At 59.0% G+C, this 21,049-nt stretch overlaps 1 protein-coding gene, 1 long non-coding RNA gene and 1 other non-coding gene across 11 annotated transcripts in view; all 3 read right to left on the reverse strand.

Annotated features, from left to right (window-relative positions):
- Window positions 1-4,236: 4,236 nt before the first annotated feature.
- Window positions 4,237-6,613, reverse strand: LOC121036528 (uncharacterized). Its single transcript, XR_005793364.1, has 2 exons — window positions 5,024-6,613; window positions 4,237-4,892 (listed from the first exon to the last, which is right to left on the reverse strand). It is a non-coding gene; the product is annotated as an uncharacterized LOC121036528 (long non-coding RNA).
- A 698-nt stretch (window positions 6,614-7,311) lies between these two features.
- Window positions 7,312-21,049, reverse strand: part of TRPM2 (transient receptor potential cation channel subfamily M member 2) — a 57,793-nt gene continuing 44,055 nt past the window's right edge. Inside the window, exons 22-34 of one of the 9 annotated variants that reach the window (XM_040483773.1) lie at window positions 20,662-20,843; window positions 20,295-20,427; window positions 18,614-18,701; window positions 17,019-17,096; window positions 16,697-16,784; window positions 15,645-15,802; window positions 14,833-14,909; window positions 14,520-14,621; window positions 13,159-13,245; window positions 12,481-12,586; window positions 10,817-10,918; window positions 9,279-9,395; window positions 7,312-8,647 (exon numbers count right to left, since the gene is read on the reverse strand). In XM_040483773.1, the coding sequence (XP_040339707.1) occupies window positions 8,564-8,647; window positions 9,279-9,395; window positions 10,817-10,918; window positions 12,481-12,586; window positions 13,159-13,245; window positions 14,520-14,621; window positions 14,833-14,909; window positions 15,645-15,802; window positions 16,697-16,784; window positions 17,019-17,096; window positions 18,614-18,701; window positions 20,295-20,427; window positions 20,662-20,843 (1,402 nt within the window). In that variant the 3' untranslated portion in view covers window positions 7,312-8,563. Of the gene's footprint in view, window positions 8,690-9,278; window positions 9,396-9,536; window positions 9,659-10,816; window positions 10,919-12,480; window positions 12,587-13,158; window positions 13,246-14,519; window positions 14,622-14,832; window positions 14,910-15,644; window positions 15,855-16,696; window positions 16,785-17,018; window positions 17,097-18,613; window positions 18,702-20,294; window positions 20,428-20,661; window positions 20,844-21,049 lie in introns of those variants that run through there. The other 8 variants (XM_040483772.1, XM_040483774.1, XM_040483775.1 and 5 more) reach the window with 8 other exon arrangements.
- On the reverse strand, window positions 12,451-12,527 carry LOC121036561 (Z6 small nucleolar RNA). Its single transcript, XR_005793391.1, has one exon. It is a non-coding gene; the product is annotated as a Z6 small nucleolar RNA (small nucleolar RNA).

The following is a 21,049-nucleotide window of genomic DNA, read 5'->3' on the forward strand; positions in this document are numbered from 1 at the left end:
GCATTGATTTCTTTTTTTTTTTTTTCTGTTTTCTTTCCCAATTGACATCCATTCTGATCTTTTGCTTACATGGGTTTAATTTCCTCTTCAATTTTTTTTTGTTGTTGTTGTTTCTTACGGTGAAAGTTGAGCTCACTGGTTTGAGACTTTTCTTCTTCTCTAGTACAGGCATTTTGGTGCTATAAATTTTCCTCCAAGTCCTGCTTTAGCTACATCTCAGGATTTTGTAATGAAATTCACTAAGTTTGAAACACTTTCTAATTTACCTTTTGATTCCTTTTTTGACTCATGGACTTAGAAGTGTTTTCTTTTGTTTCCAGATATTTGGGGATTTTCTGAAGATCTTTCTGGTTTTGATTATTCATTTAAATCCATCCTCAGAGAGCACACTCTGTATCCTTTGGGTCCTTTTAAATTTGCTGAGGTTCATTTATGGCCCAAAAAGTGGGCTGTGTTAATAATCGTTATATGTGTATTTAAATGTGTTCTATGGTTGCTCAGTGGAATGTTCTAGAAGTGTCGATGAGGTCAAGTCTGCTGATAGTGTGAATCTAGTATTTTACATTATTGCTGATTTTCTATTTGTTTTATTAATTACTGAGAGAGGGGTGTTGATGTCTCTGTGACTGTAGATTTGTCTGCTTTCCTTCAGTTCTACCAGTTTTTGCTTCTCGCATTTGAAGTCCTATATTCAGATTAATATGTATTTATTATAAATTGGCCCTTTATCATTATGAAATAACCCTCTTTACCCCGAGATTTTTTGCCTTGACCTCGTTTTGTCTGACACCAGCATAGTCACCATGGCCTCCTTGCGATTAGGTCAGCACAGGGGTCTGCTTCCATTGTCCCACTTCCTTCGGGGTTTCTATAGCGCCAAAGTGTCTTTCTCACTACATTTGTTAACTACAAAGGGAAAAATAATGGTTTTACGGTAGAGAAGCCTGGCAGAAGCCACCCTACCTATGTGACCAAGGTTAACATCATCGGTAGTAAGTCAAGCCGGCGTCACTAAGCCCTTGATGTGATGGACCCAGAAACACACAACATCGCTTCTGTGACGTTCTTGCCAAAAATGCATAATCTCACCGCACTGGTGAGAACACTTCAGACACACCCAAACTGAAAGACATGTTTCAAGGTGACTGGTCTGTGAACTTGGTAAAAGACAGGAGGAAAAGACCACAGAGTGAGAAGAGCTAACTGCCATGCGGGTCCTGGGTCGGACAGGGACGTGGGGGAGGGCAGAACAGAATCAGGCCACAGCGTTTCCTGGCGGTGGTGTCCTGGCTGTGAGAACCCACACTCGGTGCTCGGGCTCTAGCCTGTCTTCCTCTGCTCTGCTCCCTTCTCCTCTCCCCCTGCCTCTGTTGGCAGTGAGTGGTGTTATGATTGCGTCTTCCGTCCTGAGCTGACCCCAGCTGTAACTCTCTGCCACGTTACTTCAGTGGCTGCTCAGGGTGCCACATCCAGCTGTCGCTGCTTACCTCGGTGGTCCCTCGGGCCACGTTTGGTCACGTCACGTGCCGGGGGTGCTGCGTTGCTGACACGGCATATATGTCCTCATGTGTAGGAGCCCCACAACACGGGATTATTTCTGCTGTGAGCAGCCAGCTCTCTTTTGAAGAGATTAAAATCTTTAAAGATTAAAGAGGCTTGAAGCTGCCAGCATGTTAGCGTATGCAAATCAAAGAGAGGCTGGAAGGGAGCCCCAAGTTAAGGAATATCTTAATGTTTAAATTAAGCAAATTAAACGGGGTTACTACCAAAAAGTACGGTGCCGATGCAGGGGGATCCACAGACATTAAGCAGAGTGGGAGAGTCCAGACACTGTGAACTCATGATGTGTGGTTCTGCTTAGGGAACGTTCTAGTAGGGATGGGGCGGGGTGGGGCGGGGGGGTGGGGGGGGTTGCTCCCGGGCTGCATGATCTGGATCTGGAGCTCAGTGCTGGTTGTTACCATAAGTAAAAACACATCGGGCTGCTCATAGTTAAGATTTGCCCAGATGACGAAGCGTATTCTGCCCCGATAACAGAAAATAGTAACGTGCCACCCAGGTTTGCGCTTCAGGGATGGTCACAGGTGTCATTGGTTCTGCATCAGTGGACAGACGGATGGATGGATTCAAGGCGCTCGTGTAAGGCTGTGTGGGTGAGCGGTCTTCCTGGTCGCAGGCTGCCCTCATAGGAGGCTCTGGCTGCCGGCCAGGCCCGGGCCACAGAGCCCTGAGAGAGTCTGGCTCTCCGTCCACTCCGGACCACCAGCCCGTGCTCTCAAAACACCAGAAACCTTCTAATGCTATCCTGGCCACGTGGACCGCCCTCTGTAGCTGCCCTTCTGACTATAATTGGGCTCAGGGCTGATTAGCTCACCCATTTATCCACCCAGAGTCCAGGCTTCCTGTCCCCAGGGATGCCAGGCAGCTGCGCCAGCCGGCTAATTGCTTCCCCATCAGGAAGGTGGTTTTGCTGGGCGAGTCTGAGAGCATCTCTCCCGGGACCAGCACGGAAGAGCCGAGCTCCCGGCAGCCGCGGGAGCCAGGACGAAACCAGGCCAAGGAGTGAAACATCTCGGTGAGGCCGGAGTGCCGCTCTGCTGTCTCGACCCCCTTGCTGGCCCAGGCTCAGCCCTCTCCGCCCCGGCCTCCACGCCGCCCCAGGGGGCCCCAGCTCCTGCCCTGGCTCAGCCAGGGGACGCCCAGACGGAACCCCAGCTGGCTCACAGGAGGGGCTGCGGCCGCACCAAGGGAGAGGGCTGCGGGCTGCTGGTGGGGGACCTGAACAGGCAGGGCCAGGGGGCCAGCGGCCCTCCGAGAGCCCGGCCGGTGGATGGATTGCCACATTTTGTCTGCTTTGTCTGGACTGTCTTTTCCAAGAACCAATTTTTTAATGTATTCATCACACCATTGCTTTATTTTTTCCTCCTCTGTAAACCCTGACTTCGTTGGCCCCTGCATTTATGTCGTAGCCATTTCTTGAGTTTCTTAAGTTATAACCCTAGATAATTCACTCTCAGTATTCCAAGTGCAGCTAAGGTTAGAAACCTTCCCCACGAGACTCTCCAGCCACAGCCGGCAGGTCGGGACACGAACATCCTTGCTGTCTTGCGTTGGTCTGCTCACGACTAACGGTGCGGGTCTCAGGCGGGGAGGAAGGTGAGGAAGGGCACGTCCTCGCAGGGCGTGGTGGCCCCCTTGGGTTCCCTGGCCAATGCCCAGCTCCGGGTCCTCACCGGCCCCTCCCCGAGCAGGTGGGGGTGGCCCAGAGACCCAGCGCTGTGCAGAGTCGCAGGGACAGCGCCTGCTCTCCCGAGAGGCACGGCCGTTCCCCACCAGTGCTCCCACCCAGGAAACAGGCAGCTTCAGAGTGAGGACAGAAGCCCCCCAGGGAGAACGGAGACCAGAGGGACACATCATCCGGCGGTGCCCTGCCCCGTGTGCCACCTCCTTGCCCTCCGAGCTGGTCAGGGGACCGGTCACTCAACATCCCAAGCACAGGCTCCTGGAACCACTGGACGTACTTTCTGGCCCTTCTGCTGTACGTTTTTGTTCTAATGTGACTGTTCTAAGAGTGTGGAGCGTGTGGCCCCGTCGCAGAGCCGCCTTGGCAAAGTTGCTGAGATCTGCTCGGTGGTGTATATAGAGCACGCCTGGTTTTTGTGAATGTCCTGTGTGTGTCTGAGAACCACGTGTCTCCTCTGGGCCTCTTGCTGCTGCTATTGGGGTGGGGGGTACAGAGCCATATACACACACATATATAAGCAGTGTATGCTTATGTATGTGTCACGTGTGTATGCATGCTAAAAATTGTTTTTAATGATTTATTTATTTTTGAGACAGAGAGACCCAGAGCACGAGCCGGGGAGAGGCAGAGAGACAGGGAGACACAGAATCCAAAGCAAGCTCCGGGGCTCCGAGCTGTCAGCCCAGAGCCCGACACGGGGCTCGAACTCACAAGCTGTAGGATCACGACCTGAGCTGAAGTCGGATGCTCAACCGACTAAACCACCCAGGCGCCCCTGTATGCATGTTACACTTAAGTTACTATACAGATAAATATATATTTCTTATTATGTGTATAAATACGTTGTACATCATTTATATAACTTATGTGTTGACAAACTTACGTATAAGTTGTACATAATGTATATATGCTTAATATATACATTATATATATAAATACATAACATGTATGAATGTATATATGTGCACACACACACCACACAGAGTGACTTCGGTCTTCATTGTGTTATTCACATTCTGCCCTATTTCCCTCTTCCTCTTTGATTTCTTGATTTCTGAGGAAGTACCTCAAATATTACTGTGAATTTGCCACTTTCCCCTTGAATTTCTATCAAGTTTGCTTTACATATTTAAAAAGCGAGGGTGTTGGGTGGGTAACGTCTCCTGACAGCGATGCCTTCTCCGTAGATGGATGCCTTTCTCTAACCCAGGACCCGTGTGTGCTCCTTCGAGAAGGCCCAGGCCGGGGTTGGCGGTCGGCTTAGCGCTGTCTCCCTAACCATTCTCTCTGAGAGCGTTTGCCCAGACGACTTCTCCACTCTGCCAGCTCTTCTGAGTCTCTCTGTCTCAGGTGATACAGACAAATACGTAGAAAACAATAGAAATGAGTCGGGTTATTACTTTTTTTTTAACAGTCCGAGTCCTTTATTTCCAAGCTGCTCCATGCCTCCCAGAAAGCACAGTAGATACGTTCTGCTCAGAATCCTTTCCTGAGCTACCCACCCCCCGTGGAAGAAGCCCTCCCTGCCCGTCTCTACCACCGTCACAGCGTGGCCTGGCCTCTCAACTTGAAGGTATTTCTTGCACACTTTATGCACCATCAGACTGACCATTCTCCCACCCGAGTGTCTCCCGGTTGATCTGTTTTGCTGTGAATGCAAAAAATGAATTAAGGTGGTTCGATAAGGCATCATCCTATTGATTTCTTGTTCTTCAGCCTCTGTCTCTTGGCGATCTGCCCCTGGCCCCCTTCAAGCGGCTGCCCACAAGTCTGACGTACTCCGCAGCTCCTGCTTAGTCTTCTTAGCGTCCTGATCCTTCCGAGCAGTGTGCCGACGTCCCTGCTGGAGGACACGCGGAGGAACAAGACCCTGGGCGCTTTGGCCCGAGGTTTCTCACCCTCTCTGTTTAGGGGCATTCTCACAACGTGCTGGCGGACGGCCTCTTCCTTCGAGAGACCGAAAAGCTCGCGGATCCCGCTAGTTCGGAGTCCGTGGGTCGGTGAGGCCAGCAATATCCTTCTCCCCTGTCCCACAAGGACCAAGTGGAGAGCACTGAGATTGGCATCCGCGACGCACCCCGAGCAGAGTCGCGCTTTCTCCCCCCCTCCTCCCGGGTCGGTAGCGGGAATCCCCCTGCTCAGCAGCAGGCGGACGCGGCCGTGGGTCAAGACACCCCCCCTTCACGGGGAGGCCTTGTCCGTCACGGCCACCTGTGACCCAGACCACGTCACCCCTCCATTCTCCCCCAAGTCCACCCAGCGTCTGTGGCCATTCGCTTCTCAGAAAAGGTACGAGGTTTCCGTTCAAAGAGTTTCCGGCAGCCAGTAGCTGGGAAGACGTCCCGCATCATCCTGAAGCAGCCCACCGCGTCCGAGGCGCCACGAGAAAGAACGAGTCGGGTTTTTTATCCCAGTATGAAAACCCCGATTCACACGTGTCCTGATCACTGAGGCGTTTTGAGTGTCTCCTCTCGTTCTATTGCACCGCGACCATCCTCCGCTGGTTCCTGTTTTTCCCCGATTTTGTCATTCCACTTGACCCCGCCGGGGGTTCACAGTGATTCATGTGTGTCTGTCCCGCCAGCGGCCGCTCGCCCCGCAACAGCCCTGCTTGCTGCCCGCGTCTGGGAGCCGCCACCGTCCGCGCGGCAGTGTGGCCGGCCAGCCCGCCCCCGTCGTCCTAGGCAAGAGGACACCCGTGCGCTGGGATCGCCCTCCACCGCCAGCTGCCAGTGACCCCATTGGGGGCTTTAGTGCTGAGCGCTTGTTAAATTTTCTTTTTACGCTGTGCCCCAACAGGTGTAAGACACAGCCATACATCTTAATGGTCTCTTGGCTTACACAGAGCTTGGGCTGTGCACGTGTGTGTGTGTGTGTGTGTGTGTGTTATTGTGTCCGCCCCACCCCCAAATTCATATGCTGGAGCCCTATCTCCCCTTGTGGCTGTATTTGGAGGTGGGGCCTCTAATATAGTAATTAAGGTTAAATGAGGCCTTAAGAGTGGAGCCCTGACGTCATAGGATTAGAGTCCTTCTGAGAGGAGACACCGGAGCACTCGCTCCCTCTCCGTGCACACACTGAGGACAGGCACTCAGCACACGGCGAGAGACAGCCGTCCCCAAGCCAGGAGGGGAGCTCTCACCAGAGATGGGTGCTGGCCCCTGGGTCTCAGACCTCCAGCCTCCAGGACTGGAAACAAGTCCGTTGTTTAAGCCGCCCCGTCTGTGGAATTTTGTTACAGCAGCCCAGCTGAGTCCGTGGTTCGCTTTTCTGGAATCCGTCTTAGAGAGGTTCTTTTAAAGGGCAACCCTCTTGCACTGCTGGTGGGAATGCAAACTGGTGCAGCTGCTCTGGAAAACAGTGTGGAGGTTCCTCAAAATATTAAAGATAGAACGACCCTACGACCCAGCAATAGCACTGCTAGGAATTGACCCAAGGGAGTCAATACAGGAGTGCTGATGCAGAGGGGCACTTGTACCCCAATGTTTACCGCAGCACTTTCAACAATAGCCAAATTATGGAAAGAGCCCAAATCTCCATCATCTGCCAAATGGATAAAGATGTGGTTTATGCATACGACGGAATACTACTTGGCAACGAGGAAGAATGAAATCCTGCCGTTTGCAACAATGTGGACGGAACCGGAAGGTATTATGCTGAGTGAAATAAGTCAGTCGGAGAAGGACAGATACCATATGTTTTCACTCATATGTGGAACTTGAGAAACTTCACGGAAGACCATGGGGGAGGGGAAGGGGAAACACAGCTTCAGACAGAGAGGGCGGCAAACCGTAAGAGACTCTTAAATACGGAGAACAAACTGACAGTTTGAGCTGGGAGGAGGGGCAAATGGGTGACGGGCACCGAGGAGGGCACTTGCTGGGCTGAGCACTGGGTGTGGAATGTAAGTGATCAACCACAGGAATCTACCCCTGAAGCCAAGAGCACACTGCATACATCGTATGTTAGCTAACGTGGCAATAAATTATATTCATAACTAAATAAGTAAACAATAAAATAAAAACAAAGAAGATCCTTCAGAAAGGATGCACGAGCGACACATTTTCTGAGTCTTTCCATTCTAAAATGTTTTTATTCAGTGCTGCCAGTCGGATGCTAGTTGGGAGTCTAGATAAAAAACCAAGGCCCCCCCACACCTGGGCGTGGGCAGCCACGGAAAGGGCGTGGCCTTGCCGAGTCCCAGCCTGGGCACCGGGGGCCATGCTGGAGGCGGGTCCAGGAGGATGAAAAACGGGGGGCCGGTGGGGGTGGACTGGTCTGGGCCCAAGGAGCCTGCAGGGTGTCCAAGGGGAGGAACCCGGTGGAGATGGCCACAGGAGACACCCTTGGGCCATAGGCAGCTGGGCCGCGGGCCGGAAGAGGTCTCAGTGGCCCAGACACAGCCCCCTGACCACTGCCCATGTCTGTAACTTTGTCTGTAGGGAACACAGAGAGGCTGGCCGGGCTGGTACGGGCAACAGATTTAATGTTGGGTTTTACGATATCCTGGCCCTGATGACTGTTGGCGGTTTATGCTGATGGCTTGTGAGTCATGGACACTGAGCAGAGAGGCCCCCCCACCATCTAGGCCCACCGCCTGCCCCGCCCTGGGCTCACAGGGAGCGCTGTGCATGGAGAGCCCCTGCCCGGATCTCCAGGACAGCACAGAGGCAGACACACTTTGACCCCCAGAGAAGGCGTGTGCTCACCTGGCTCTTGCCCCTCAAAGGGGCTCAGCCCTGAGAGGCCAGGGCAGTGAACTGAGGCTCCCACGGGGCCCCACCCCAGGGCAGGTGAGGGTCCGAGTGAAGTCACGGTGGGTGCCACCTCTGGGGTGTGGGCTCCAGGACAAGGCCACAGTCCCAACTGTGCAGGAAATGCGGGCCTTGGGCCAATGCACATGTGGTGGGCAAGCTGCTCACGACGTGACCAGGAGGGAGTCACCTGGGCTGAGGGCTGAGGCCCCCAGGGGCAGCCATGGCTGGCGGGATCCCAGGAGCCACGCCGGCCATGAGGAATGGCCGTGTGACGAGAGCCGGCCCGTGCCCTGCCTCGGCTCTCCTCTCAGGGTGCCCTGACGCCCTCCAATTCACAGGCTCGTCTGCTCAGTGACTCGAGGTGGCTGTGAGAAGCAGCAGATTCCCAGACCACACCGCGAGGTGTCCCAGCAGCAGCCCCTTGCCCATCCGAGGCCCAGGGCGGCCCGTGCCTTGGGTGGCCGGCCTCGGCCTGAGTTCCTGGCAGCCGAGCTTCCAAGGGGGCTGTGGGTAGACCAGCCTCACCCGCCCCCGGCATCGGGACCCGGCCAGAGTCCACGGGTCAGTAGAAAGCCCCATACAAAGTGGCCACCTTCTGGAGGATGGTCTTGTGGTTGGCATACAGCGGGATGCGCCTGTCCACGACCTGCCATCGGACGGACATCCCGGGGTCACAGGCATGCAGGTGCTGCAAGGGCAAACGTAGGTCCTGACTCCCTCCTGAGCTGGCCCCGCCTCTGCCCCACACCCCAGAGCTGCGGCTGGGCTCAGAAGGGCCCGGTGGGGGGGGGGGGTGACACGCGCCCCCGGTCTCTGCCTAGGGCTGCCTCCCTGTATTCTTCCATCAAAGGGGAAAAAGAACAGCTACTTCAGGCATGATGGGAAATTCCCACCAAGCTCTGAAAGTCCTTGACGAGAAAAGAGCAGGTGGCCTTCATCTCAGGTGTTCTGTCCTTTAAATCCAGTCTGGATTAGGGACGGTGGCACTGATATAAATGTGGAGACATTATCCCCATGAAGGCATGGGAACCAGCCTCCCCCAGGGAGTCCCGTCCGAGGGTCCCCATCCAGCCACCTGCTGGTGCCCTCTTGCCTCTCCCAGTGCCTCTCGGAGCCCTCTGCTCTCTGCAGCCCCCGCTCTCTGGTCTTGGCCAGCTCCGGCCCCCTGGGAGGCCAGGCAGACCCCTCCTGGAGGCCCCAAGTGACCCCCAGAGCTCACTCGCCTGCATCTCGCCCCCACCCCCCCCCAACCGGGAGCCTGCGGCCCAGGCCCATACAGAGTTCAGCCTCTTCAGGTCCATGTCGCTCTGGTCTGAGAAGTGGATGCTGATGGCCACGGTCTCAATCCAGGCGTTGTCCGTGTTCCTTGGGTCGTCCACGTACCCTCTGTATACCTGGGAGGCAGCGCAGGGGTGAGCCGGTCCGCCCCGGCTTCCTCCCCGAGGGAGGGGCCCCATGCACGTCTTGCGCTCTGTCCCGGCCCAGGGACACTGAGCACAGCCGTCCACTGCTCCCGGGGCCCCGCCGGGCTCTCTCCCTGCCCCGTGCCGCCTGCTCCCCAACACCACCTCCCGCGTGCCCAACCCACCGCGGGGTCCGCGCCTCCCTCAGCGCCCTCCTGGTCTCTGGCTTGGCATCCACACCCGCCTCGACTGTCCTCGGGAGGATAAAAAGGGATGGCGGACGTCACAAACATTGCACTAAGTGAAAGAAGCCAGACGCCAAAGCCCGCGTGCGTCCTGTGTGATTCCACTTACGGCCAGTGTCCTGAACAGGCCGGGATGCAGAATAGAATGCAGGTCAGTGGGTGCCAGGGAATGGTGGGGGGAAAGGCAATGACTGCTCATGGGGGATGGAATGTTCTGGAACAGGTGGGAGGTGATGGTGGCACAACATGGCCAATGCACTAAATGCCACTGACCTGTTCACTCTAAAATGGTTAATTTTATGTTATGTTTCACCTCCATAAATAAACTACTTAATTCTTTTCTACAAAGAGATGGTGCTATTCCCTGGGGCACTGCACAGGACAGCCCTTATGAAATGACCAGGTTCACGGGTTAACACCCTAAATATCAGGGATCGCCTGTTTCATCCTAAGATAGGAGAGACACAGGACCAGTACCAACTCTGGGTCCACCGAGAGGACGTTCAAGAAATCAGGACACAAATCATTATGCGACCATGGAAAAGAGGAGGCAAATTTGTAAATATGAGCATTGCAAATTAAGTGAAAAAGCAAGTTACAGAGAAGCGTGTGCTGTGTGGCCCTGTTTTTATTAAGAGTGTATGGGTGTTCGAGCGCAGAGAGAAAACTGGCAACAGGGCCCGCGGCAGGCGTGTAAAGAAGTAAACAAAGTCTGGAGCGGGGCTCCTGTGGGTGAGTGTGAAGGGGCGTGTGTTACACCAAACGTGTAACGTACCGCTTTCGTAACTAAGACAAGACAAGACGGTGGAGAATACAGGCCCCCCGCCCCCACCCCCGTCCAGGCCTTGGGGAGCCGGGCGCTGGCCCAATGCCCCCTCTGCCCTCAGAGACTCAGACACTGTGGTCCCATGCACCCATGTGCTCCAGGGCAAGAGTGTGTGTGGCGGAGGAGGCGGCCTGCCCCCCCTGACCTGGAGAGAAGAAGGTCAGGGAGGGAAGGCAGGTGCCCAGGGACCAGAGCCAGGGCCACGCCTCTTCGTCCCAGCTCCTTCCTGGGGCGGGAGCAGGGTCCCCAGTGTCCCATCCGGCTCACCCTGCAGCCCTCCCCACCAGCACACCGTGGGTGGCTGGGGCACCCAGATGGGACTGCAGCAGAGGCCACCTTACCTCTGTGCCCTGCGTCAGCAAGTTCTGGAAGGAAGACCAGAACTCTCTACGGAGGACCTGCTTCAGCTTCCGGGGCAGTATCTCTCCTGGTTCCCGGGAGCCCTGGGCAGAGAGGAGGCAGGGGCAGGTCTGAAGGCTGTTCGGAGACCCACCTCCACTGGCCATCTGCCCAGAGTGGGCAGCAGGCCAGCCCCCTGGAGCCACAGGCAGATGAGTGTCTGGCCGCTTGGCTGTCTCAGGGCTGGAGTGACATTGTCCAGAGTGCACTGCCCACGTCAGCCTGTGCGGAGCAAGGGTGCGTCAGACCAGAGCACAATGTTTGGGGAGTACGTGTGGGCGCCCATAAAGCAACACGCGCCCTGCCCTCCAGTGCCCTGGCCACCAGCAGAAGGGCACATTTTAACTATTTTCTTGCATTCCCCTACATGCCGTCTCTCACCTCTGCTCCCCCAGGCTGAGCTCCCAGTCCCTCCCGACACCACCCACCCCAGGGACATGGGCCCTGCACCTGCACTGCCTGGCCTCCACCCCTCCGAGAGACCCTTTTTGCTATTAACGTCTCTCGAAGTCCACATCACATCCATCTGCTTTGTCCCCTGAGACACCTGTGCCCCCCAAAAGCTGCAGTGGTGGGGGGACCCATGCAGGGTTGGGGCTATAGGTGCACTGCTTGGAAGATGCCACCAGGGACTGGGCCAGTGTCCCACCCGGAGAGGCCAAAGTGCCCAAGAGGAAGGCTGAATCGTGCTAGAGACTCTCTCCCAGGGGGAGAGGGGCCGGCCCGATACCTGGTTCAGAGTGGTGCTCCTTCAGCTGGGGGGCACAGGGGATCGTGGCTGCAGGGCTGGAGCTGCCCAGAATCCTTGTTGCATCCTGGGGACCCAGTGGAACCACCACCCCACACATGCTCACCAACAGGCTGCCCCCAGGAGAGCGGCCACTGGGCCATGGTGGGTGCCGAGTTGGGGTAAATCACGACTTCCCAGAAGCAGGCTCAGAGGAGAGGCTCCCAAATGGGGCTGCAGCCCAGATGCTGTGCACCGACCCAGAGCCTGTCAGGGAACGTGGTCCTCTTGCCAGGACCCCCGGAACATGGGTGGGAGTCGGGGCAGGCAGACTGATCTGGGAGTAACACCTGGGGGGTCCAGCCCAGGGCCTTCTGCAGCCCAGTTATGTTGATCCCCACAAGGCCCCGGATGCATTCTGGCCTTCAGCCCTGCAACCAGCTGCCATTCCAGAGATGAGGGGCCACATGCCCCCTCCTCCCAGCCCTGGCCCCTGTCCTATCCTTAGGGCTCGGCTCAGGGTCGCACACCAAGAGGCAGGTGCCTGCCTGAGACACCTGCATGGGGAGTCATATTTGCCTCCAAGGCCATGAGCTCCTCGAGGACACGCAGCCTAGCCCCTGACGCAGCCGCAGTGCTGAGCCTGGTGCTCGGGACACAGTGCTCACCCCAGAGAGTATCTGAACCCGTTTTCACTACAGCAAAATGAGTAGACAGCAGGGAGAATCCCTCCTAAAAAGCCAAGTACTGGTTTGTCCTTCAGCACCAGGGACAGAGTCCAGAACTGCCCAGGGCGGGGACTGTAGGAGTAGGTGTTCCGTCGTTGGGCGGGATGGATGGAGAGACAGACGCTCTGGACAGACAGCTTGCACGGCTTACCCCTGGCAAGGCCCAGTGTTCCGAGAGGGAGTGCTTTACGACCAGCACTTCGAGCATTTTCTTTATGCTTTTCCTGCAGATGGCTCCATCCTGGTTCCGCCTCCACCTGTAAAAGGGGCAGCTCACAGGGACTCTGCGGTCAGCCCCCCCCCCCCCAACTGAGGAGGACATGGGGCAGACGGGGGCAACCCTGTCTCCTTTCCCAACATGGCTCCAGGGGAAGAACCGAGACGGGGACCATTAGGATGTCTTTCCTGCTTCCACACCACTGGAGGGACTGGAGTGGACAGGCCTTTGAGGAAAATATTTTTCTTATCACGAGCCTCAAAGAAGCACACAGCCTGGCCCCACCTGCTCCTCTCCTTACTCTGGAAATGCTGGGCGGGATTATGTGTATTTTCATCTTGTCTGTGGTCCTGGGCCCTGGCCATGGCTTTGCCCTCCTCCCAGAGGCCCACTAACCGAGGGGGGCCCACAAGGAAGCAAGGGCAGCTTCCAGGGGTGGGGACAGGCCTGGGCTTTTCCTAGGGGACAGGGACACCCCCGCCCTGCATCTCAGGTGCACTTACACTTATCCAGGCCCCACCATGAGCCTGGCACCATGCGCCACGTGCGATCTGTCCCCTCAGCTCTGAGCACGTGGGGAGGGGCCCGTGGGTGCCTCAGTGGCACACTCACCGGGTGATCACAGGCTGCAGCGTGTGGTTGGGTCCAAAGCAACCGAGGCTTCCACGTCCACGCAGTCCTGTGCGGCCCATGGGGTTCCTGGGGAGGACGGATCTGCTTAGATTGCTGCCTGCATCCGGCGGGACCAGGTGGGGCCGTGGACGGGGGCCACTCACGGGGCAGTGTGCCAACTCTACCTGGACCCGCCCTGGCCCAGGGCTCTCAGACCCCAGGCCGCTCTCCTCGGCGGGAGGCAGGGAAGAAGCCAGTGTGTGGAGGCTGGGATAGGATCCCCTCCACCAGCCTGGCCGAATCTGCCTTCCCACCCAGGACTGTCCACCTAGGGACAAATCTTGTCCTTTAGGGACTCCAAGAGATGAGGCAGGAGATTCAGGTCACCTTGGAGTTGGTTGGAAAAGAAAGAGATCTCCTTGGGAGCAGAAGTCCAGCACAGGTGTTAATGTGGCCATCCCGACCCCTAGAGACCGTGTGACCAGCCCACTGCGCCGCACGACATGCGTCTGCATCCCAAGGCCTCACACATGCAGGGGCAGGGCCTGTGGGTCCCTCTGTGACTCTCCAGCCTGCTCTCTCCCACGGCACCACCTGTGTCCGCCCCATCGCACCTCCTGCCACCTCGACTGGGACCAGGGACTCCACGTTCACACCCCGCCGTCTCCCGCCACCTCCTTATACCACCTCTGGCTCCAGGCACAGACACCCACTCCTGTTCCAGGACATGCCCGAGAGGCCGCCCCACCTGCCCCCTCTCTCAAGCCACCTCTGGCCCCGTCTGGGGTCCCTCCCCTAATTCTCATGGTGCCTTCCTCTTCCTCCGGCCCCTGGTGCTGCACCCTGGGCAGAGGAGGTTCCTTTATCTCCAGGACCCCAGGCTGACACCCAGAGGTGCTCACCAAGTGACTGCTGGGTGTGACGCCACCGTCACCCAACATCTTGACATTGGATGTACTCACTGTACAATGGGACACGGTGCCCGTCCCCACAGAGAACAGAAGTAGGAAACACCACCGTCCCCTGACGCCACCCCGCTGGCCCCTCAACTCCTCCCTCTCAGGGCAAGCCTGCTCTTTGTCAGAATCTGTGGAGATGGCGGGAAGTCACCAAGGGCACTCAGGGACGAGGGCCAAGCCCCAAGGCCAGCCGGGGTAAGTGCGCCTCCCCAGCTCCACGCTGGGAGACGCAGAGAGGGGTCTCATCGAGTAAGGCAGCGTTTTACATCAGCATCTCTTTTCTTCTGCGTTTTGTTCACTTCTATCAGAAAGATGGCTAGTTTGCCAGGACAGGACGGCTGACCCCAGAAGCAAGCCCCACAAAGGCCCGACTGACGCGGGATGGCGGGCAGCCGCACTCACAGAGGGAGCCCGTCCTGAACCACGTAGACCCCGTGGAAGCTCCGCCGGTCTATGGGTCCGTCCACAGCGTTGTAGCTGATCCCGGACAGAGGCTCCAGGGCGCTGGGAAAAGCGGAGAGGCCATGTCCCCGTAAGAGGGGGCAGTGACCAGGACTGTCAGAGAGCCCCGTGTCTCTGGCAGGTGCCCCCAGCCAGGTGCCTCCCCAGAATGTCCCAGCCCTCGGGGAGGACAGGGCACCCTGCCCATCACCCCGGAGCGCCTGCTGGTCCCCCACCCTCCCTCCTGCCCAGGGCCAAGGATGTGCACACTCACTTTCCCACGGGGTCCACCAAGCCCCTGTCCTTCCTGTCGTCTGTGTAAAAGGGCGGGTCGTAGATGAGAAACGCCGTCTGCACAAAGACGCCGGTCCTGCCCTCAGACTGGCACCCGACCACGGCTAGGGCCCCCGCAGCCCTCAGACTGGCACCCCTGACCACGGCTAGGGCCCTGTGGCCAGGATGACCGACAGCAGCACCTCTTCCTCAAAGCGTTCACGCCACGGGCCCCGAGACAGACCCCAAAGTGCACAGGGTAGCTCTGAGCTCAGGCAGGCTGAGCGTACCACCCCCAGGGACCCAGCCGAGGGGGCTGGCGACGGCACTGGTGGTCCAGGGGAGCCCCCACGATGGGGCAGGGGTCTAGGCTGGACTCCAGAGGGACTCCAGCTGGCAGAGACTGGGGAGAAGGAATGGGGGCAACAGCCTGGAATGTTCTAGAAAGGCCAGAGGGAAAGCCCGTGGGGGCGGGGAGGGCACACAGATGCTGCTGCCCTTCCTCTTCCTCCCTCCTTGATCCTATCCCTCACCTGCACTCACGAAAGGGGCAGCGACCAGTCCCTGGGGATGCTGGGGTCTGGGATGAGTGAGGCCACTGGAGGTAATGGGGCAGTAAGCTCCCCGTAGGGTCAGCAGCCCACTAGGCGCCCAGCTCCACCACATCTAGCTGTGCGGCCCTAGTGACTCAGTTTCCCCCTCTGCCCAGCACGTCTCTGTGAGGCTGCACAGGCTTGTCCACCTGGCGCCTGACCGTGTCCAGAACACGGGGCACCTCTGGCCCGGTGGGAGAGCGCCAGGACCCGCACTCACCTCCCAGGGCACCTTCTCGTTGGGCACGGGGAAACGGGTGACGTGGGAGTTGGGGTACAGGAGGTGCCGGGCGTTCACGTGGTGGGTGTCGCCCACGTCCTCCTCCTCCTGTCTGCCGTCCGGCTCGAGGTCCTGCCCCTCTGAGGCCTTCTGGGGTGCTGGGAACAGCCACAGGGAGCCGTGGGCAAAGCCGGGCCCCGGCTCAGGCACCTGGCCCACAGGACAGGGGCGTCCTCGATGGTCCTTTCCCCAGAACTGGGCCACCTCCGCCTCCCCGAGACCAGACTGAACACCACCAGCCCCGAAGGGGGGCTCCCCACTATGGCCCTGGGGGGACAGAGATCTGGGGTCGGGCAGTGTCCCCCCAGCCAGCACCTGCCTCCTTGTGTGGCTGCCCCAGAGCTCTCGGTAATTAGCTGGACTCACGGCCCTTACAGAACCCCATCCGGCTAGGGAGGCCACGTGTGCCCCCTCCGGGGTCAGCACCGCCCCAGGAGGGCCAGTCTTGCCCATTTCTTGGCTGGCTGCAAACTTAGAAATATGGACTTTGGGGGGCCACCTGGGTGGCTCAGTCGGTTGTGTCTGACTTTGGCTCAGGTCACGATCTCACAGTTCGTGGGATCAAGCCCCATGTTAGGCTCTGTGCTGACAGTGCGGAACCTGCTTGGGATTCTCTGTCCCTCTCTCTGGCCCTCCCCCTGCTCACCCCTTCCCTCTCTCTCTCTCAAAAATAAATATAAAAAAAAAAAAGACACACGGACTATGGTTTCTGCCACCTGGTCTGGGTCTTGGGCGCATCCTGGAGCGGCCCCTCCTGTATAGCATGATGCGCAGGCCCCCTCTCAAAGCCCCCCACCAGGTCCAGTCATGGGCTCGGTTGTGCAGGGCCCCTGCTTCTGTGGGGCAGTCTACCCTCCCCCAGGCCCATGGGACCCAGGAGCAGCTCAGTCGGCCTACCCCCAGTCCCCTCCAGAATCTAGCCTGCTGCCTCTCCTCCCCACAGACCCCTGGACTCAAGCAGGTACCAGCTGCTGGCAGGGCCGCGCACTCACCCGGGGCGGGGATGCCCTCCTCTGAGCCGAAGCCACCGTCCCTCAGGGCTTTCATGACCCAGTGCAGCGCTCTGGACGTCTGGGCCACCTGGAAGGCACATCCCAAACAAGATTTGGTCCACGCCTGCCTCCGTACAGCACACCCAGCCCTCCGCTGAACCGGCGAGGGCACTATGGGAAGGCTACAGTGACCCCACGGGCATCAGAGCCTGCCCTGCTTCCCTCGGTGTCACGGGCAGTGCCCACCCGTGAGACGCAATGGCCACTGGGACTGGACACGGCAGAGGCCGCTGAACCATCCTGAAGCCACAGTACGACAAACCTGAGCCGCAGGAAGGTGGAGTGTGACCGCCCACCGAGGCTCCCCATGGCTCTTCCTCCTCCCAGAGAAAAGAAACTCCTGGAAGTCAAACATGTTCAACTACGGGGGATGGTGGGAGCCAGGGGACCAACGGGGCCAGGAGAACTCAGTTCAGCAGCAGCTGCACCCGTTCGGGAGGGCGTCAGCAAGGCAGGGACCCACAGGGGAGAAGGCAGTTGGGGCAGACCCCCGTGTACAGCGGTCCCAGGGCAGGGGCTGGCTCACGGTGGGCACCCCACCATCACAGGGCCGAGTGGCTTGCCCCCACCTGACACAGCAGAGCTGGGAAGAGACAAGATTCCTGTGACAGCATGTGGGGCTCAGGTGTTGCCTGCTGGGAGGCTGCCCTGGGCAGCAGGGGTGCTCATAAGAAAGCCCCCAGCAAGAGGGGCACAGAGGGGCAGGGACCCAACCTCCTCCCCGTCCACCCTTCTTATTCTGAAGGCCCGAGGCCTCTCTGACCGCCAGCCCCTGCATCCGCCTTGATTGCTACACTTACTAAACCATACTGTGACAATGGGCGTTTACGTCTGTGCCCCCAGACTGCAACTCTCTGAGGGGGAGGCAATGCCTGTTTGCCTTGATGTTCCCCAGGCCAGCCCTGGATGTGGCATGGACGAGGGGCACAGGAAACGTGAAATGACGGATGGATGGGTGGATGAATGGATGAAGAGAGGGAGGGAGGGAGGGGGGAAGGAGGGAAGGAAGGAAGGAAGGAAGGGAGGGAGGAGGGAAAGATGGATGGGAGGAGGGAGGAGAGAAGGAAGGAAGGAAACATGGGAAGATGGAAGGATGATGGATGGACGGATGGGTGAAGGGATGTTCAAGCACCTGAGCCCAGCTGGCCTGCAAGGTGGTAACTCTCAGATGGGAGGCTGCTCAGGGCTGCCTGTCTCAGGTCCAGGACTTGGAGCCCAGCAGGCGTGGCCCCACTGGTGGGGGGACCATCAGTGGGCATTGATGGGGGACAAGTGGGGCGGAGGCTGTTCATCGACTGCCTGCTGCCTGTTGGCAACGTCCTCTGAGCTCCCCCTCGTGCAGAAGCATCAGAACCTTGACCCAACGTTCCAACCGTCTGGGGCTGGTCTGAGACGTCCACACGCTTTCTGATGTTACTCGGCCCAGTGCTCCACCCAGACGTTCAAACGCATCTTGCTGCCCTGCGGCCCTCCCTCCCCAACAGCATCCGCGGTTAGCCTGGGAAAGCAGCCGCGGGTGTTTGGAATTCCCACAGCTTCTGGATGTGGAGTCCTGCGGCCAGGCCACCTCGGAGGACAGCTCTGAGGAGGCCAGAGCTGGGGAGGAGAGCGGCTCCCTCAGAGCAGCCCATGGTGTAGACGCCCCACAGTGCAGGGTGGTGAAGCTCAGTGGGGAAGTGTTTGGCAGAACGTTCTGGAGCGCACCTCTTCCGGTTGGGAACGATGGCCCCAACATCCCCCAGCTCCTTCTCCTGGCCGTTTCCCCAGCGTGCTCATCCTCGAAGCCCCTGCACCAGAGCGGTGCCCCGGCCAGGCAGATCCATGACCCGGAAACAGAGGCGCTGGCCTGGAACTCACCTGCTCCTCCAGGGAGGCCAGTCTCTGCTCCATGGAGCCTGAGCGCTTCAGACTTTCCATTTCCAGCAGGTCCACCATGGTGCTGACCCTGAAAGAACACCCAGCTGAGCCCAGCCGGGCCGGCCCCAGGGGCCTGGATGTCGAGGATACACAATGCTAGTCTGTAGGTGCGAGTCCCTACCTGGGACCCCTTAACTTCAGGCACCTTCCCCTGAATCTGAAAGTATTTATAACCCGTTTCTGTATAGAAGGAACACTGCCCACGGCCCCAAAGGGGAAGATCTTCCAGCAAGTGGACGCCCCCAGCTCACACAGCCACACTGCCAGCCGTGGGAGCATCGCTGGGAGTCACACAGGGATGAGCAGTCCTCCCTTTGATTTGCTGACAGGCCGCTAGACAGCCAAGTGCAAAGATCAAAGCTGCTTCTGGGCACCGATGGGTTCGGGGGATGGGCAGTGCCGCTGTTTGGGGAACGTCTGTTTGGGTTTGTCTTATTTTGCTACCACATGGGGACGTCACCCAACTTTGGCTGCCAAGTGTATAGGCAAGGGATCCCGCGGCCGAACGCCGCTCAGACTCTCCTGCCTGGCTGTGCCCGGCGTTTCCTACTTCTCCCCTCAAGGGCACCTTCAGAGAACGCTCGTAGTAACAAAGTCAGCAGCCCCTTCAGTGACCAGTGAGTGCTGAGCTGGGCCCGGGACCCGCTGTGAACAGTTCTCGGGGGGCGGAGGGGGGCGTAGTTTACTCCCCCCTTCACCACATGTTCCCCAATCCCACAAAAGCCACGGAACCGCTTCCTGCCGTGTTCCCCAAGTCAGCCTGCGGATATGCTGTGTGGTTACTGGAGAGAAGGTGATGGGGTGGCTTTGGACCCCTGTGACTCAGTCCCCATGACAAGCTTGTCAGAGACCCCACCTCATCACCAACAAACTCCCACCCCCACCCCCTTTGTAGGTGCATGTGGGGGTCAGCTCAGCTCAGCCCTGGGGGCTATGGGGCCGCACAGGCCATGCTGCCTCCCTGGGCCTCGGAGCCCTCACCCGACCAGGGAGAGCAGGTAGGTGGCTGGTGCAGGGCAGCATGACCCCCTGCATCTCCAGCCGAGACAAGCACCCGCTCTCCATGTGCCCTCCCTCCGGCACGCTCTGGAAGCTGTGCCAGGCGATGGCAGCCATCATTGGCTCCAGCCCACGGATGAGCTGAAAGACACCCAGCAAGGCAGGTGCACAGCTCTGAGGAGAGGGTGCTCGCCTGCCTGCAGGGAGCCCGCCCGCTGGCTGTCCCCCCCCCCCGCCCCCACCAGGCGGCAGGACGCCCCTCTCCCTGCACGGCCCACGGGACTGCACCAGGGCCAGGAGCTGCCATAGCCACACGGCACGTGTCCCCTCCTCTCCTGGCCCAGGGAGAGACACAGGGCCAGCAGGACCAGCTCCCCCACCCCTGCCTCCTAAGGAGGTCAAGGGTCAGCCCTGCCCCCAGTGCTGGTGCAGCCTTCACCCTCCTCCCCACCCCGCGAGATCCGGGCTTCCCAAGGGGGGAGCCACGGGTCAGCTGGAGGACACAAGCTTCCCGCCCCAGGAGCAGTGCCCGGGCCTCTCCCCCAGGTGGGCCGTGTCCCCGGTGCGACTTGGGGCAGTGGGGGTTTTTCCCGCGCCCCTGGGCTGCCACGGCCTCTTGTACTTATTGCCAATGTCTTGAATCTTCTGCTCCGGCCTCTGCTTCTGCTGGTACTGCTGGTTCTGCAGGTAGCTCTCTTTCAGGTAGATCTCCCAGGACAGAAGGGCGGCCTCCTCATTCTTTTCCAGCTTGCTCTCTGCGGGCGTAGGGGGGCGGACAGAGGGGCCTGAACGCCGCGTGCAGGGGACACGGGAGGCTCTGGCGGGTAGGGGCCCTGACGGGGAGGACCCCACCCCACGCCCGTCCGAGGGTCTGCACGCCTGCTGAGCCAACAGGGTTCTAGAAGGAGCAGCCACGCTCACCCACCGGCCCCCCGACCGCACCCCAAGCCAGCGGAGCGCGCCCCCGGGGACTGCGCAGGCGGCCTTACTGAGCTGCTTGCGCCGCCTGGCGGGGATCTTCAGGACCACCCTCTTGATGAAGAGATGCAGGTGGCTGAGGAGGATGAAGGGGGGCGGCGCGGGGGGCCTGCCCTGGTACTCCTCTATCAGGTCGTGACGCTGGAACTTCCAGATCTGGTCCGTGTGCTCCTGGACCTGCTGGAATGTGTAGCTGGCGGGAAGCAAGGAGAGCGCGGGTTACAGGTGACCCGGCCGGCGCTGCGAGAAGGACCCGCCCACCGCGCTCTCCGGGGGCGAGAAGGACCCGCCCACCGCGCTCTCCGGGGGCGAGAAGGACCCGCCCACCGCGCTCTCCGAGCGCGAGAAGGACCCGCCCACCGCGCTCTCCGGGGGCGAGAAAGACCCGCCCACCGCGCT

Source organism: Herpailurus yagouaroundi, unplaced genomic scaffold (assembly GCF_014898765.1).
Source record: "Herpailurus yagouaroundi ecotype Mexico unplaced genomic scaffold, PumYag 162, whole genome shotgun sequence".
Classification (NCBI taxonomy): domain Eukaryota; kingdom Metazoa; phylum Chordata; class Mammalia; order Carnivora; family Felidae; genus Herpailurus; species Herpailurus yagouaroundi.